At 39.8% G+C, this 17,604-nt stretch overlaps 2 protein-coding genes across 3 annotated transcripts in view; one reads left to right on the forward strand and one right to left on the reverse strand.

Annotated features, from left to right (window-relative positions):
• PRKN (parkin RBR E3 ubiquitin protein ligase) overlaps positions 1-11,903 on the reverse strand; it is a 1,255,012-nt gene extending 1,243,109 nt beyond the window's left edge. Inside the window, exon 1 of the mRNA XM_022562266.2 lies at positions 11,686-11,903. Within this exon, the coding sequence (XP_022417974.2) occupies positions 11,686-11,692 (7 nt within the window). The 5' untranslated portion in view covers positions 11,693-11,903. The remainder of the gene's footprint in view (positions 1-11,685) is intronic.
• The window catches only part of PACRG (parkin coregulated), a 284,755-nt gene continuing 278,377 nt past the window's right edge, over positions 11,227-17,604 (forward strand). Inside the window, exons 1-2 of one of the 2 annotated variants that reach the window (XM_089921659.1) lie at positions 11,227-11,673; positions 11,899-12,410. In XM_089921659.1, coding sequence (XP_089777785.1) covers positions 12,267-12,410 — 144 coding nt within the window. In that variant the 5' untranslated portion in view covers positions 11,227-11,673; positions 11,899-12,266. Of the gene's footprint in view, positions 12,411-17,604 lie in introns of both variants that reach the window. The other variant, XM_022562325.3, reaches the window with a different exon arrangement.

Consider the following 17,604-nt stretch of genomic DNA (forward strand, 5'->3'; position numbering starts at 1 on the left):
CTGGATTATTTATTTAGGTACTTCAACCTCAGAAACAGGAAGGGAGATAGAAGACAAAACAAGAGAAAAGACAATGTCAGTTTCTCCAGTGATTCATACTTTCACTCATTCAACAATTATTTATTAAGTATAGACATACACCTTCCCTCAAGAATGAGGCAGGTAAGTAAACACACAACATTAAAATGGAATGAGATTAGGTCTTCAAATTTAACAGGAAAATGATTCCATCAAATAATCTGAAGTTACAAATCTTTTGAAGGATTTGTTTATTCTGATTATATCAAAGCATAGCTAATTGTCCTAATCACCTAAAGATCCTAAGTAGGAAGCAGTACACTGGACTCACAGCATTTAATTTGGCTGATGCCAATTTTATTTATTTATTTATTTATTTATTTTATTATTTTTTTTTTTTTGCAGTACGCGGGCCTCTCACCATTGTGGCCTCTCCCGTTGCGGAGCACAGGCTCCGGAGGCACAGGCTCAGCGGCCATGGCTCACGGGCCCAGCCGCTCTGCGGCATGTGGGATCTTCCCGGACCGGGGCACAAACCCGTGTCCCCTGCATCAACAGGCGGACTCTCAACCACTGTGCCACCAGCGAAGCCCAATTTGTTTATTTTTAATTGGAATTCACTTCTCACTTTCAGCCACAGGTCCTGCTACTTCCTACTCTCTCAGAGGAGGCCTAATTCACAAAGTTATATTCACCTGACACTAACCACTGCAAGCTTTAAAGTCTGCTTTCTCTGCCCAAATGGGCCTTACAGTTCAACACAGTGTCCGTTTGTTGCAGAATGTTACTCTTTATTAAATTGGGATAGACAAGATTAGTATTGTCATCATTTCTGTTAGCCAAAAGTAAATGAGTGACATTTAACATGGCCCTGCTGACAAAGCCATCATTCTAAAAAGAAATTTAAGCATGCCCATTCTTAGCATTAAGACCAAGTGGTTCCTCGTTACTTACAGAGCAAAACTCGAATTCTCCAGCAGGCCCTGACCCTCCTCACCCAGATTGCTCCTCACTTCCTACTCCACGCTTCTTACGCGGTAACCCTGTCAACTCCTCCTCCTCCCAAGGAGCACTACTCCTCCATAGAGTCTGCTTCCAAACCCCCATGCCTTACTGTTTGCACTCGGGAGATCACTCAGCCGGAAGGTCCAGCTCAAATACCACCTCTGTTCTGGAAGTTCCCCAGCTTTATCACACAAAAATACATGCTTCCATTATAGCTTCTGTTACTGCTGATCATTGCTTTGCAGGTGTACACAGCATCTTCACGAAACTGTGACTTCCGCATTTAGTTTTGGAGACTCAGTGGTATCTCAGGTCATAACTTAGGGTCTCAATAAATGTTTATTGAAGTTAACATTTATTTTCTTCTTTTTTCCAATAAAAATGAACTTTTTCTTTTCTTACAAATCAAATTTTACATCTATTTAAAAAATGTATTCCATACTTCCTTTAGAGTTTCTCCTAACTGTACTAAACGCATAATGGAATATTTTCCAAATATTTCAGCTAAAACTGCCTCATGAAAACAAATTCTATACTGACACCTTTTTAAAAATGAAGCAAATTAAGGTTGATTCTTTTTTTGCCCTTCATAACTTTACTAGAATTTATTTAAAACATCTCAGCTGTGTATTTCTAACCAAGCCAGATTAGTGATTATTTACAAAGAGCAGGACAATGTTAAACTATCCCACTGGAGCATTAGGTGTCTAACATTCATAGTGAACTGGCAAAACAGAAATCAAAATGTACATAAAATGGTTATTTGCTCCTACTTTGCCTGATCACGTGTTGTTGCGTGAAGTCATATTTCTCTCAAAAGCATAACAAAGCTTCCCCTGCTCTACAGGATACAAATGAGCAACCTGGTACAGCAAATTACCCAGCTGTAATTCACCATTTCAGTCCTGGAGTGTGGCCACATGTTCTTTTGGCACCTGGGAAAACTACCTTGAAAAGTGAGTTACGTCCTTGGCCAGCTTTATCAACTAGTCCACACACATACACACACACACACACACACACTACTAGATTCCTCATGTGTAACATTATTGCATTGTCATTAAATGACCTCAGAAAAGGAAAAATCAAGTTATATAGCAGTCAATTCGATGTCCTGTGTCCATCATCCTTACTTCATAATAAGACACTTTAACACCAGATTTCAAATGGTGAAGGCCTTAATGGTGACTGTGGTAGGTTGAAAAGACCACCTCAAAATGTCCATAACCTAACCCCTGAAACCTGTAAATGTGACCTTATATGGCAAAAGGACCTTGCATATGCAATTAAATTAAGGATTTTGGGATGGGAGGTTATCTTGGTGGCCCCTAAATGTAATCACAAGTGTTCTTATAAGAGGCAGGCAAAGGGAGATTTGACTACAGTAAAAGAGAAGGCAATATGACCACAGAAACAGGGACTGGAGTGAGGCAGCCAGGAGCCAAGGAGCCAGCACCCTGTAAAAATGGAAGAGGATTCTCCACTGAAGCTGCTAGAAGGAACTAGTCCTGCTAACAACTGGATTTTGGCCCCTTAAAACTCATTTTGGACTTGTGGCCTCCAGAACTGTAAGAGAATATATTTGTGTTGTTTTAAGCCACCAAACTTATGCTAACTTGTTATAGCAGCAACAGGAAGCTAATACAGTGATTGTATTGCCATGCCTCGATAGTGTATAATGCTATTGAAAAAAATGAAAAGTGAAATTATGGTACTAGTATTTGTTTTTCTGAAAACGCTACTTTTATGACAAGAACATGAAATTACTACAAGTATGCTACCATTACTAATTTATTTGACAATTTGTCACAAAAGTGTAATCAGTTCTACATATATACCAACCAGCGATACACGTGTCCTATCCTTAAGACTAGGATTATAACACCATTGCATTTTCTGTATTTCCAAAATACTACATGCTTAATGCTGAAGAGGTGAAAAAACTCAGAAAACCACAGTAAAAAAAATCCCACGACCCAAAGATAATAATTTTGAGGTATACTTCCCAATATTTTTACATATATAAATAGCACTTAAAGCTACATAGTGAGACACTGGGAGCAGCCAGAGCGCAGGGCGCGGAACCCTCAAGGCAGTGCCTGGCATATCAGACTCTGAACATTGGAGCCGGAGCCTAGAGCCGTGTGGCTGACAGGGTCTTGGTGCTACAGCCAGGTGTCAGGCCTGTGCCTCTGAGGTGGGAGAGCTGAGTTCAGGAGATTGGTCCACCAGAGACCTCCTGGCTCCACATAATATCAAACAGAGAAAGCTCTCAAAGAGATCTCCATCTCAACGTGAAGACCCAGCTCCATTCAATGAACAGCAAGCTACAGTGCTGGACACCCTATGCCAAACAACTAGCAAGACAGGAATACCACCCCACCCATTAGCAGGGAGGCTGCCTAAAATCATAATAAGGTCACAGACACCCCAAACACACTATTGGACATGGTCCTGCCCACCAGAAATTGAAGATCCAGCCTCATCCACCAGAACACAGGCACTAGTCCCCTCCACCAGGAAGCCTACACAACCCACTGAACCAACATTAGCCAGTGGGGGCAGACACCGAAAACAACGGGAACTACAACCTGCAGCCTGCGAAAAGGAGACCCCGAACACAGTAAGTTAAGCAAAATGAGAAGACAGAGAAATACACAGCAGATGAAGGAGCAAGGTAAAAACCCACCAGACCAAACAAATGCAGAGGAAATAGGCAGTCTACTTGAAAAAGAATTCAGAGTAATGATAGTAAAGATGATCCCAAATCTGGGAAATACAATGGAGAAAATACAAGAAACGTTTAACAGGGACCTAGAAGAACTAAAGAGCAAACAAACAGTGATGAACAACAATATAAATGAAATTTAAAATTCTCTACCAGGGATCAATAGCAGAATAACTGAGGCAGAAGAATGGATAAGTGGCCTGGAAGACAAAATAGTGGAAATAACTACTGCAGAGCAGTAGAAAGAAAAAAGAATGAAAACAATTGAGGACAGTCTCAGAGACCTCTGGGACAACATTAAACACACCAACATTCGAATTATAGAGGTCCCAGAAGAAGAAGAGACAAAGAAAGGGATTGAGAAAATATCTGAAGAGATTATAGTTGAAAGCTTCCCTAATATGGGAAAGGAAAAAGTTAATCAAGTCCAGGAAGCATACAGAGTCCCATACAGGATAAATCCAAGAAGGAAAACGCCAAGACACATATTAATCAAACTATCAAAAATTAAATACAAAGAAAAAATATTAAAAGCAGCAAGGGAAAAACAACAAATAACATACAAGGGACTCTCCATAAGGTTAACAATTGATCTTTCAGCAGGAACTCTGCAAGCCAGAGGGAGTGGCAGGACATATTTAAAGTGATGAAAGGGAAGAACCTACAACCAAGATTACTCTATCCGGCAAGGATCTGATTCAGATTCAACAAAGAAATTAAAACCTTTATAGACAAGCAAAAGCTGAGAGAATTCAGCACCACCAAACCAGCTCTACAGCAAATGCTAAAGGAACTTCTCTAGGCAGGAAACACAAGAGAAGGAAAAGACCTACAAGAAAACCCAAACCCAAAACAATTAAGAAAATGGTCATAGGAACATACGTATCGATAACTACCTTAAATGTAAATGGATGAATGGATAAAGATGTGGCACATATATACAGTGGAATACTACTCAGCCATAGAAAGAAACAAAATTGAGTTATTTATAGTGAGGTGGATGGACCTAGAGTCTGTAATACAGAGTGAAGTAAGTCAGAAAGAGAAGAACGAATACCGTATGCTAACACATATATATGGAATGTAAAAAAGAAAAAAAAAAGATTCTGAAGAACCCAGGGGCAGGACAGGAATAAAGACACAGAGGTAGAGAATGCACTTGAGGACACGGGGAGGGGGAACGGTAAGCTGGGACGAAGTGAGAGAGTGGCATGGGCTTATATATACTGCCAAATGTAAAATAGATAGCTAGTGAGAAGCAGCCGCATAGCACAGGGAGATCAGCTCCGTGCTTTGTGACCACCTAGAGGGGTGGGATAGGGAGGGTGGGAGGGAGACGCAAGAGGGAGGAGATATGGGGATATATGTATATGTATAGCTGATTCACTTTATTATAAAGCAGAAACGAGGGGCTTCCCTGGTGGCACAGTGGTTAAGAATCCGCCTGCCATTGCAGGGGACACGGGTTCCAGCCCTGGTCCGGGAAGATCCCACATGCCGCGGAGCAATTAAGCCCGTGTGTCACAATTACTAAGCTTGCGCTCTAGAGCCCACGTGCTAAACTACTGAAGCCCACTGGCCGCAACTAGAGAAAGCCCGCGCGCAGCAACACAGACCCAACGCAGCCAAAAATAAATAAATAAATAAATCAGAAACTAACACACCATTGTAAAGCAATTATACTCCAATAAAGATGTTAAAAAAAAAAGCTATCTAGTTCTCATTTATGCTAAGAAAGTTCTTATATTAATTTAAAAAAATCTTTCTTAACTATTAAAGAATTCACACATATTTATCAATCTTAGGTCATTAATGCTAATCATCCTGTTGTCAACATTTGCTGAGGACAAAAAAAAAAGAAATCATGTCACCCCAGAAACCAGACCTCAAATGGCATTTCCACCCTTCTCTGACTAACTTTACCTGCATAACTTGCATTCTACTGGGCATAATATGATTAAATTGAGTACAGTAGCCAGAAGAGATGTTTAATAAATTTATACACGAATAATTGTGACAACCATAACTGGACTCAACAGAGAAGTTCCTTAGATGTTAAAACCCAAGTACAAATAATTCTAGAGCTTCCCCTCACCGCCCCCCCCCAAAAAAGAGTTATAAAACGCGTTGTAGTACTAAACAGTACCCAATTGCCAGGGTATAAAGGCGAGGATACAGACCCCGTGTGAAACTCCAGCAACATAAACTATGAATAAGATAATTTGATGACTTTCTTGAAATCAAGGTGATGGGGAAAAAAATTCAATACATTTGATAAGAAAATGTGCATGTAGTAAGAAACGTACAAACACTCACACACATACATACACACACAGAGGCAATAAAAAAAGAAGAAAACTCTAGAGAGGACCATAATAAAGGAAGAAATTCCCTTACCTACCACTGACTGGGCATGTCACCAGTTCCTCAATGAACAACAGTAGGAAGCAAATATCAGACCTCCACTATATATCCCTTTCTGTTTCTATCATATAACTATGTCCAAACTGACTGCACAGTAAAACACACACAATTCCCATCCAACAGTATGAATTCAAGCCATCTTCATTTAAAAACATCTTTAGACATTGTCACACATATATCCAGACTTAGTGGATGCCAACCGACTTGTGCAGTCTACATCTGCTTGTGATCAGCATCCCAGATAAGCAGCAACTCAGATAATGCTGCCCCAGTTGTGCTTAAATCTGTACCTCTCACTCCCTGAGGAGTCACCAGGGAGCTGGAAAGGACTTCAAGACATAGTTCACAGGTAGAGAGAAGACCTAGAACATGAATTATTATTCTTAAGTCTTTATTTCTCCAGACAAGTAAGCTTAAATCCTGCCCTATCCTCAAGCCAGTCCAAGCTTCCTCAATCCCCAAAACTCTGGCTCAAGGGAAAAAATGTAATCAGGACCAGATTCCCCTCAAAACAAAATGCATTTGCTGGGCCTACGAGTAGTTTTACTGCAGACAACTCCCTGTCAAGAGAATGTCTATGGGAGAAGCCATGGTGGTCCTGGTTTGTTAAGTCACACAATTCCAGTCATGACCCTCAGGAACACTTGTATAACCAACCAAGCCCTGTGGAAACCCCAGAGGCAAGCAAGGAAAGAGTTCACCTCTTTAATTAGTCAGAAAGCAGCTGCTTCTGTGAGCTAAGGAATGAAACATTAAAAGTCCAGCTTCTGACAACAGCAAAGAGTGCGGGGAAGAAGAAAATGAGGGAAGGAAAAAGGGAGAGTACAGGTAGACACTACAACCAAAGGTTCACCTCTGAAACACACACATTACAAACCTCAGTCCCATTTCTCCATGTTAATACTGAGTGAATTTCAGGTGTCTAATTCCTGTCTTTCCATGTTCTGGAAAATGGATCTACTCTGAATAAGCTTAAAAATGACGATGTAACTGCAAAGGGCTTCATCTCAGGTAATATTATTTATTCACTGAAAGTTCAAAAAACACTTAATAGTAGGAATAACTGGTGCATTCATCAATTACATGGATAAATAATGAACATGTTTCAATTGGAACACCAGTATTAGTTCCCTAATCACCACTTTTTTCCCCTAATTTGACAGGGGTGGGGGTTTAAGGGATGGGGAAGGTTGCTATGTGCTGTACACAGAGATTCTTCTCACTTCTGATGTTAAGGGCTCTAAAATTATCCTTTATGGGGAATCCTATTCAAGTCTTACAGTAAGAGTCAACTGGAGAAATCATCAAGAACCCATCAACACTCTTAAAAATACAAATGTCCTAAGATGGTCTCAATACATGACCAAGCATATAAGTAAATAAGACAGGAAGGTGAGCTGCAACATAAATCTCTTTCTTTAATATTAAAAAATTTAAGAAAGAAACCGTTCAGATTACTACAAAGAAACATTTAAAATAAGCTCATTAAATGAAAATTAAAACAGAAACACTATATAAGCACTGGGCCACAATTAAAGGCTGAAGAAACAGCAGGTAAGAAACAATTTCCACTGATCAAGAAACTAAAAGCTAACAGAATAAAGTATTCTGCATTGAAACTGCTTTCATGAATATGAAACATTACCAAGTAAGAAGAACCTTCTTTTCTGAATTTTTCAAAGAAGCTTTGGAGGTAGAAATGGATTTGCATATCTTAATACAAAGTACTTTCATTGTATCATTTTCAAGCAATGAAGCCATGAGGTTTCAAAAAAATGTAGACTTCAAAAAAATCCTTAGAAATAGTTCCAAAGTTGAAAAGGACATAGAGTCATCATTCTAGAGCCTTTGGACCCAAAGAAGAACTGTACATAATTACATGAAATCTATGCAAAAGCTTAGAACTTCTTTTGTGACACAATTGTACCTCATTATAAACAGCTTTCAGAGCCTACCTTGGGTACTTAGATGCAGGGTCACTTCTCATCTAAAATTACTGAAATGGCAGAGCAAGTAGCAGTAGACAGTATATTTAACTAAAATATAAATTTTGAGACTTTAAAATTCACTGCATACAAGCTTTAAAACAAATATGCAGATTTGTGGGCAAACAGTACAGTGAGACTGTACATTCATGACGGCGGGGTGTTTTTTTCTGTTTTTTGTTTTTTTTAACTTATGTATCCCTGGCACCTGGAACAGTACTGGGCACACAGTAGATACTCAATTACTGAATCAGCTTTCATGAAAATAAAGCATTATAAAATGAGAAGTGAAGGTTGTGAAGGTTTTTTCTTCATAAGATTCATTTAAAAAATTAAAATATACTGTTCTTCATCTATCAGAAAGACAAAAATAAAAAATTTTATGGTACACAGAGGGAACGTGGACACTCTTATAAACATTGTTGAAGGGGGGCAGGGCCATTAAGGACAGTTGTGCACCTTGTGCACTGTTCGAAGGCAATGTCTTTGGAGAGAGAGGGGAAACCCAGTAGGTGCTTTGCTGTTGAATGCTGGGTCAGTTCTGGGAAGGATGTCTTTTTGTAATTTTTCAGCTCAGAGGAGTAGGACAGCTCTTTGCTACCTTGTTATGGCAGACAGAAATGTAAAACAGCGTAATTTATTTTAAACAATTTGGAAATCCCTAGCAAAATTCAAAGTCTACAAACCCTTTAGCTAGAAAATCCACTTAGAAACTGTAATAATATTTTTACTTTACATATAGGCTTACATATGCAAATGAAATGATATGGACACAAACCTTCCTGATGACAGCAACTGTCTGTAAACTTACTGTATGCTCATTTATTGGAGAGTACCTGCATAAGTTATGTACAGCCACTAAATACTAGACAGGAATCACTGTAGGGTGGATCTGTACATGCAGGTTTGTAAGCCTTCTAAGAGATGTTAAGTTGAACAAGATACAGAAGAGATTATGTTCTAATTATTTTTTAAATCACTCAAAAATCATTTTTAAGACATTGGGTTTGAATTTCAAAATTGGCAACATGGTTATATATATATATCCATGCACTTTAACATCTGATACTACTTAAATACCTAAATCCAGTTCTATACAACATACATATAGAATATACCACAAATATTACTATTAAAATTCAATTTTAAACACACAAAAATGGTAATTTTAAAAAAGGGTGAAATATAATTTTAAGAGAGGTACCAAAAATTACATTTTTCTAAGTTGAATTCTCTTAAGTTTTTATTATGCTTTATATTATCTTAACATCCTCTCCATATTTCTCAAAACGTCATAATTTTTCACCCACTTAAATTATATTTCTATAGCTGTCTGAGTCAGGGCATTTAACATATTAATCATAATCTAACTGGAAAATGTAAGTACTTTTGAAACTGTCTCTGTGCCAAGAAAGAATCCTGAATTTTGAGAAAGCAAAAAAAGGTAATTTTACTGGTAGTGAGGCAACAGTCAATCCCCCTTACTCCTATTCTACCAAGAAATGCAATTTTTGTTTTTCCTTAAAAGTGAGCTGAGATTTACATAAAGTAGAAGAGTACTGTTAGCTTTAAAGAATGTGTAGCAATTAAAGACAGCATAGGCACAAAAGGGGCAAGTTCTGAGCAGCACACGTCTTTAACAAAAATAAAATAATCCCCAGATATATATTAATGTATATTTTAATCTCCAGTATATCACTGGATATAGACTATAAATAAGGCCTTTCCTGGCTCCAAAGTTTAGTCAGAAACGGGAAATATCACTCCAAGATTTTCCTTCAATTGCTCCCACTTTCACTTACCTTTGGCATTATCAACTGAACCAACTCCAAAATTGGCAATTAAGATTTTTATTAAAATGTACCCATTGGCCAAATTAGGCAATGCAAGTAGTTGACTAGCTGTATAATTTATTGTACATTGTCCACATGGTTTTAACAAGTAAGGTATTTTCCTGGGAGGGAGCATGGATTTATTTATGTTGTAATACACTTATTTGCACTGTGTCAAACAATAGCTGGAGTATGAGAAAGAACACTTTTAAAAATCCACCTTACATTCTCCACATCACTACCAGTTATTAATAAATGTCTAATCATCAAATCTAAAGATAATACGCTTCCTTCCTGTGTTCCTAAATCCCAAACAAACTAAACTGCATAAACATAGTTCATTCTAACAAAGTTATCTATATAATCGTCTATTAGATAACAATTTAGAATTAAGTGATGACTTTTAGATCTTAAATTCTTGCCTGTATATAGCTTCACCAACAATCATACCATGCTAGAAAGGTAAGAAAAATTGGACAACATCCTTAGGTTTTATCATTGTTGCAAACACAGTGTCAGTTAGCTGGCATGATTCTCCTAGTGACGGATAAAACGTTTTACACTTTAACATTCGTTTAATAAATAAAAGATGTAAGTTTATCAGTGCATACAAACTTATATATTTTTAAAAATCACCTTCTATCTTCTCGGATAGACGACATCTGACTTCAGATGTACTTGGGTTTTGTAAGTGGTGCCCATTCAAGAATAATCCCCAAATAAACTCACCAAACCAATACATGGTCTACAGGAAATCTGTCATAATAATCTCCCCAAACATCAATGTTTTGTAATCACACTGTGCGTTTCCATTAATTTTCAGAGATAACCCTTAAAATAACTTTTGGCTTAACAATCCTGGAAGACAGGAACTTTTCTAATCTTACATATTACAGGGTTTATAAGCAACTCTAACAGCCACTTCCAAAGCTTTATTCACATAAATGCACCTAGGGCCTTCTGTGTATAAAAAAAGTGGTTTTTTTGTTTTGTTTTGTTTTTGCAAAATGAATCGTTAGTTCACTATGCGAAAGTTTTGATCCCTGTTATAACTGACTCAATTATTCTTTCAACTCAGACCTCTAGGGAGAGATTTAGAAGACAAAACCCAAGGGAGCAAGAAGTTTAAATCCATCTGCAGGAATTTGTTTTGACCTCAACCATCGTCCCTAGGCACTGTCCATTAGAGCTTAGCGCTTCGCGAGCGTTTCCCTTAAAGAGTTCTCCGGAGAGTGGGTCCCAATCTTTCCTAAGCGGCAAGACCGCGTCCTAAGCGGCAAGACCGCCTCCCAAGCGCCCTGAGGGACGGAAACCGGGGCGGAAGGCGGGGCCTTCCCACAGCCCCTAGAGGTCCGGCGGTCGGTGCGCTCGCTGACAGCCCGCGGGACGCAGCCTTCGCCTCGGGCAGCGCCGAGGCGCACGCCAGGGTCCCTCGCGAAGTTGGCTCCAGGGGGAAGCCCGTCAAACGAGGACCGGGTGGGGGCTTAGGACACACACACACTTATTCTCCAGGGCCACGGCGGGCACCGGGGAGCCGGCGGCGCAGGCTGAGGATGGCGCGGACACCGACACCCTGCCACGGACAGCGGACACGGGCAGCACCCCGGCGTCCCTGTCAGCCGAGGCCCGGCGCGGCGCAACAGCTGGGCGCGAGGCGGCGCAGAGAGGCTGTACCTGTCAGGTACCCACGTACCTATCATGGCCACTGGGCAGTTGGAGGCTGCCGGGCGAGCAAGGGCCTACACGCACGCCGGTAGCCGCCTGCGCCTCACACGAGCGACACTCCCGGGTTAAATCGTGCAGGAAGCCTTTCCCCTGCGCCCGCCCGTGGGGGCGCGCATGCGCAAAGGGGGCTTAGCCCGAGGCCTTCTGGGAGTCGTAGTTTTAATGCGTAGTCTCTCCGCAGGTCGGTCGCTGCCGCCCGCGGCCCGCCGCCCGCCGCCCTTCCGGCTTGAGGCCTAGGAAACGTCCGTCACCGAGAGGCAGGGTCATTCGGCCGCAGTGTTGACGTGTCGCTTAGCAACCGGGAGGGTTACCTTTGGAAGCTTGTTGCGGCTCTAGCCTCTGTCCTGCCCTCTTCCCGCCCCTCCCCTCCCCTCAACTCCCTTCACCTGGGAGCTGCCAAACATCTGGATCAACTTGGGCACTACGAGGGCGTGAAATTCTACCAGTAACGCGCCTTTTTACATTTTTTCCCGACCTCCTTCTCACATCCGTAAAACTCACTGATTCTTTTACTACACGTTTTATGAGAACAAGACATTTTCTAGGAAGATGGTGGCAGAAAAAGAGACCCTGAGCTTAAACAAATGCCCAGACAAGATGCCGAAGAGGACCAAGCTGCCGCTCCCGGTGCACCAGCCTCACTCCCTGGTTTCTGAGGGCTTCACAGTCAAAGCCATGATGAAAAACTCAGTCGTAAGTGATCTTCCTGAATTGAATGTACTCGCTCCGAATCAGGGGACACCAGGTTGTAGAGGATGGCTAGCCCTAGGATGGATTCTGAGCCCATATCTAGGGTGGTCTTTGCCAAAAATGGCAATTACTCGGCCAGTAACAGACGGTGCCCAACAGAGTGTGGAGGTCCAGGCTAGGCTGCTAGAAGGGATCTCGGGCAGCTGACGTACTGTGCCTGTTTCTAAGCACCTTCCTAATAACTCACGGTTTCTAGACCACCTAAATTTACTCTTAAGCTATTTACACAAAGAAGAAAGATCCCCTTTACTTATTGATTCCTAAACTGTCTCACTCAGCAAAAGGCCTTATAGAAGGAGAGTTCTTAGAAATCATAAACTCTCTTGCAAAATTTAACATGTGCTGATGTACAGCTGGGAACATAAACTCATTAATTAACAGTAAGAAATTTCATCAACCAACCTAGAAATTTTTAGAATATCCTAGCATTTCTTCTAACAACACTCTCACAAAATCGCATGTTAGAGTACTAAAAGGCAACTTAATAAGAAGTCTATTTCCAGATAGATCTTTTAAACTATTAATTTTAAACAATCCAAGCTTCTGTTCAAGTATTTCTGCCTATTAATACAATTCATATTTCATTTCTACTGTTTGGTGGTAGTAAAAATCAACTATTCTCAATATTCTCAATAGTTTCCTTAGGAGGAAAAGTTTTAAACTGCGCACAAATGGTTTGGGTACATGCATGATAGTTTAAAAAAAAAAACTTTTAATTTGGTATACTACACCAGGTTTTACTACTGAGTAAGAACTTGTCTGTGAATGAGATATTCAATAATAAATGCAGCTTTCAAATTTGTATAATTTACACTCTGGGAGGATCTGACTTATTGTAGAGCAACTCATTATGTTAAATGAAGAGCATTGCTTTCCAGTGTCACATTATTCGTTTTACATAAATGTTGCAAACCTAATACTTTATTCCTAAACCACATCCTTAAAATACAGGAATGAAACAGATCACCTTTAGACGCTGAGGCCAGATTCCCATGTTGCTACACAAAATGAAATTCTGGTTATCAGAATGTGTGTCAGTTGAATTGCAATAGTTAAAATTCTTAGAAGTAGACTAAAACTTTCTGCTTGTTGTAACTGCAGCCCTTTTGCATGTATTTCATGTGAATATGTGGTCATGGGAGTCAATATGACTCATTTATCAGCAACACAGAATACCATAACATTCAAGCTAATTATTTCTTTTTTTCTTCTAAACAGTATATATGATTATAATTTTAGTGATTTTTTTCAATGTTATATTTCTTCAAAGACATGTAAAAAATTGGTCAGATTCTTTTTTTTCTAAACCTATATTTATAATCACGTTTTCTTTTTAAAAAACATAGCTTTGCACCTAAAGTCATAATTCTGGAAAATCAGGTATTTCAGTACTGACAAATGTAACAAATATGCTTACAAGACTCAAACAAAAAAATCGATTATGAAGCAGCCTTCATTATAAACAACTTATTTGAGATAAATTATCTTTTTGTTTCCATATACTTAAGGAAAATCCCTTAGTGTAATATTTATGTCTCCTTTGGGATCCTCAAAAGAGGATGAGTCATTCTTTCACTTCATTTAGTGGAAATCATAATTGTTAGATGCGAACATTATTCATCCATCCATTCATTCATTCAGTCAACAATAGTTTTTTTGTTTGATTGTTTTTTGTTTGTTTTTTTAAATCTGAGAACTTGCTCGGCATAGTTCTGGGGATTTGGGATCAGCAAAACAAAGTCTCAGTCCTTAAAACTCCAAGGAGAGCCACCACTAACAGCAATGGTCAAGTCTTGATAAAAGAGAGAGACTGTTTATACAAACTAACTTCAGTGGTACAGGAAATAAAACCCTTCCTTTTCGTATCCAATATTAACATTTCAACATTTCTGCCCACGACAGTGTAGACCTTTCAGCATTACATGGTCAAAACACGCCTCTTTCCTAAGGTTTATTTCTATTCAGAAAATAACATGCCAATCTCCAGCTTTTCTTTTCTTTTTTTTTTTTTTTAACATCTTTACTGGAGTATAATTGCTTTACAATGGTGTGTTAGTTTCTGCTTTATAACAAAGTGAATCAGTTATACATATACATATGTTCCCATATCTCTTCTCTCTTGTGTCTCCCTCCCTCCCACCCTCCCTATCCCACCCCTCTAGGTGGTCACAAAGCATCGAGCTGATCTCCCTATGCTATGCGGCTGCTTCTCACATGTATATATGTCCATGCCACTCTCTCATTTCGTCCCAGCTTACCCTTCCCCCCCCATGTCCTCAAGTCCATTCTCTATATCTGTGTCTTTATTCCTGTCCCACCCCTAGGTTCTTCAGAACCATTTTTGTTTTTTGTTTTTTTTTAGATTCCATATATATGCATTAGCATACGGTATTTGTTTTTCTCTTTCTGACTTACTTCACTCTGTGTGACAGTCTCTATGTCCATCCACCTGACTACAGATAACTCAATTTCATTTCTTTTTATGGCTGAGTAATATTCCATTGTATATATGTGCCACATCTTCTTTATCCATTCATCTGTCAATGGACATTTAGGTTGCTTCCATGTCCTGGCTATTGTAAATAGAGCTGTAATGAACATTGTGGTACATGACTCTTTTTGAATTATGGTTTTCTCAGGGTATGTGCCCAGTAGTGGGATTGTCCAGCTTTTCTTTCTTTTTTTTTTTTTTTGCGGCACGCGGGCCTCTCACTGTTGTGGCCTCTCCCGCTGCAAAGCACAGGCTCCGGACACGCAGGCCCAGCGGCCATGGCTCACGGGCCCTGCCGCTCCGCGGCACGTGGGATCCTCCCGGAATGGAGCACGAGCCCGTGTCCCCTGCATCGGCAGGCGGACACTCAACCACTGCGCCACCAAGGAAGCCCTGTCCAGCTTTTCTTAATTGCAACTCCTTGTTCCAAAAGCCAACCCTCAAACCACTTTTCTAGTGTTAGGGCTTGCCATCAGTTCCTCTTTCCAACACTCACTAATTAAATAAGTCACCATTCCATTGCACTTCCCCAAAAGACTTGTAGAACTATATCCTAAGGAGGTATATGGAGACTCCCAATGTTTCACTGAGGGTGCTTTAGTAATATAAGTATACAAGCTTGATCATAGACAGATATGATCTGGTGGGCTGTGCAAGCCGAAATCCTTAAACAGTCATAATCTATGTATGTGAATGCAAAATTATTTACAAAATAATGATAAATGTAAGTAGCTAGTTTTTTTTTTTAAATCCCTATGTCAAGTGTTCTTCAACTGTAAGTAGTTCCTTTACTTTACCTATGTGAAATTGTTGTTGCATTCTGTATAGAAACAAGCAATGAGAAAAGTCCTGCAATCAGAGAATAATAATCAAATTCATATTATTATAATGCTTGACTCAAAAGAATGATAGGAGATGCAGAATTTGAAGATTTCCTAGTTTATTTTCCCTTTAAAGGCCTTGTTTGTGGTCTGATAGAACCTATAACCAGAAACCAGTAACCCAGTGTTGTATTGGCTTCTTCTCAACAGATGGTACTTGCTTTCTGTGCTAACCTACCTTATCATAAAGCAAGTTAGGTTATGGGCCCAAGGTTATGATGAATGAGATGCTGACTTCAGCTGAAGCTTTATACTACATCTTTCCTTTTCAGTAGACTATAGATGTTTTATGCTCAAAGTTTATGGGAATGGGAGAAATAATTCTTTAATATTACTTTATTTATATAGAAACTTTTATGCTTACTAATTCATTCAACACATAGGAGCAACGGTCAGTATTTATAAATTATATATTAAGATATTGATTTGGCTGCTGTAACGGTGACCAAATAACAATAGTTTAACTAAGATGGAAGTTCTCTCAGAGTCCAAGTTTGTAGGCAATTCATGGAGACTGGGCACTACTTCCCCATGAGATAGGTCCAGGGACTTAGGAGCCTTGTATATTCTTGTTTTGCATCCTGCAGGATGATGCCCTGAGTCCAGGTGAGCTCACCATCACCAGGGTCAAATCCCTACTCTCAGGATGGAGGAAATAAGAAACAGAGTGCTTCCTTTTATGAGCATGACCCAGACACAGCACCCCACTTTCATTCACATCCCACTGGCCAGAGTTTAGTCATAGGCCTATATTTTCCCTTTTTGCAAAAGCCTATGAAAGACTGACCCTTGCAGCAACTCTAGACCCCTATACCTGTTCCTTCAGGAAAAGGGCTAAGAGTTATATCATTCCGAAAGAGCATAATCTCCAACACCTACTTCATGCACGAGGAGAGAAAAATGAGTAAGGAGCAACCTGCAAGAAAAAGTAGGAAGAAATGGAGAGCAAGCAGCATGTTCCAGAAGCTGCACTCATCACTTTTGCTCAAATCCATTGCCAAACCTAGGCTTATGGCAACAGCCACTTACAGGAGAGGCTGGGAAATGTAGCCTCTGACGGGTAGCTCTGTGTTCAGCTAGAACTTGAGGCATTGCATTACTGTAGCAAAAGGAAGAACAGAAATTTGGGGTTTATTCGAAGTGTCCACCGTGAGAGTTAAATATTGCTAGAAAAGAAAAGAAGAGGCACAAGTAAAATAATTACAGTACAAGTAAATGCACACCCATGGTAAGGCTTACAAATACCTACTTAGGACAGTGGAAGTGCTAATGACGAAGGGACCAAGTGACAATAACCTCATTGAGACCCTCATTACCTTTTGTCTAGGTTTTGGCGGTATCATCTAAACTGGTCTCTAGACTCCATTCACCAATCAGTTGATTGCCTCAATCAACTATCAGTACTATTACACTTATCCTTCCAGTACAAAGTTCTCTTATTATTGCTGAAAGCTTTTAGAGATCACTGGTTCTTATAGCAAAAAATCATGGAACCTCCACAAGACCAGCAAGGCCTTCTGTGATCTAACCCTATTCTATGGATTTAATTTCATCTCCCACTATTCTCATTTGCTTCCACCAAATTAAACTGTAACTCTTCATTGCTTTGATTTTGCTTGTGTTGTTCCCTTTGCTTCAATGCCCTTCTCCCTACATATCTGCAAACACAAATCCCTTCAGTCATTAGGTAACAAATGATCACTGACTGTGCCATACACTCTTTTAGGTGCTGGAAATCTAGCAGTAAGGAAGAGGCTAAATGCAT

This window comes from Delphinapterus leucas, chromosome 12 (genome assembly GCF_059928025.1).
Source record: "Delphinapterus leucas isolate spDelLeu-1000000601 "Yukka" chromosome 12, BTC_Dleu_Yukka2, whole genome shotgun sequence".
Taxonomy (NCBI): domain Eukaryota; kingdom Metazoa; phylum Chordata; class Mammalia; order Artiodactyla; family Monodontidae; genus Delphinapterus; species Delphinapterus leucas.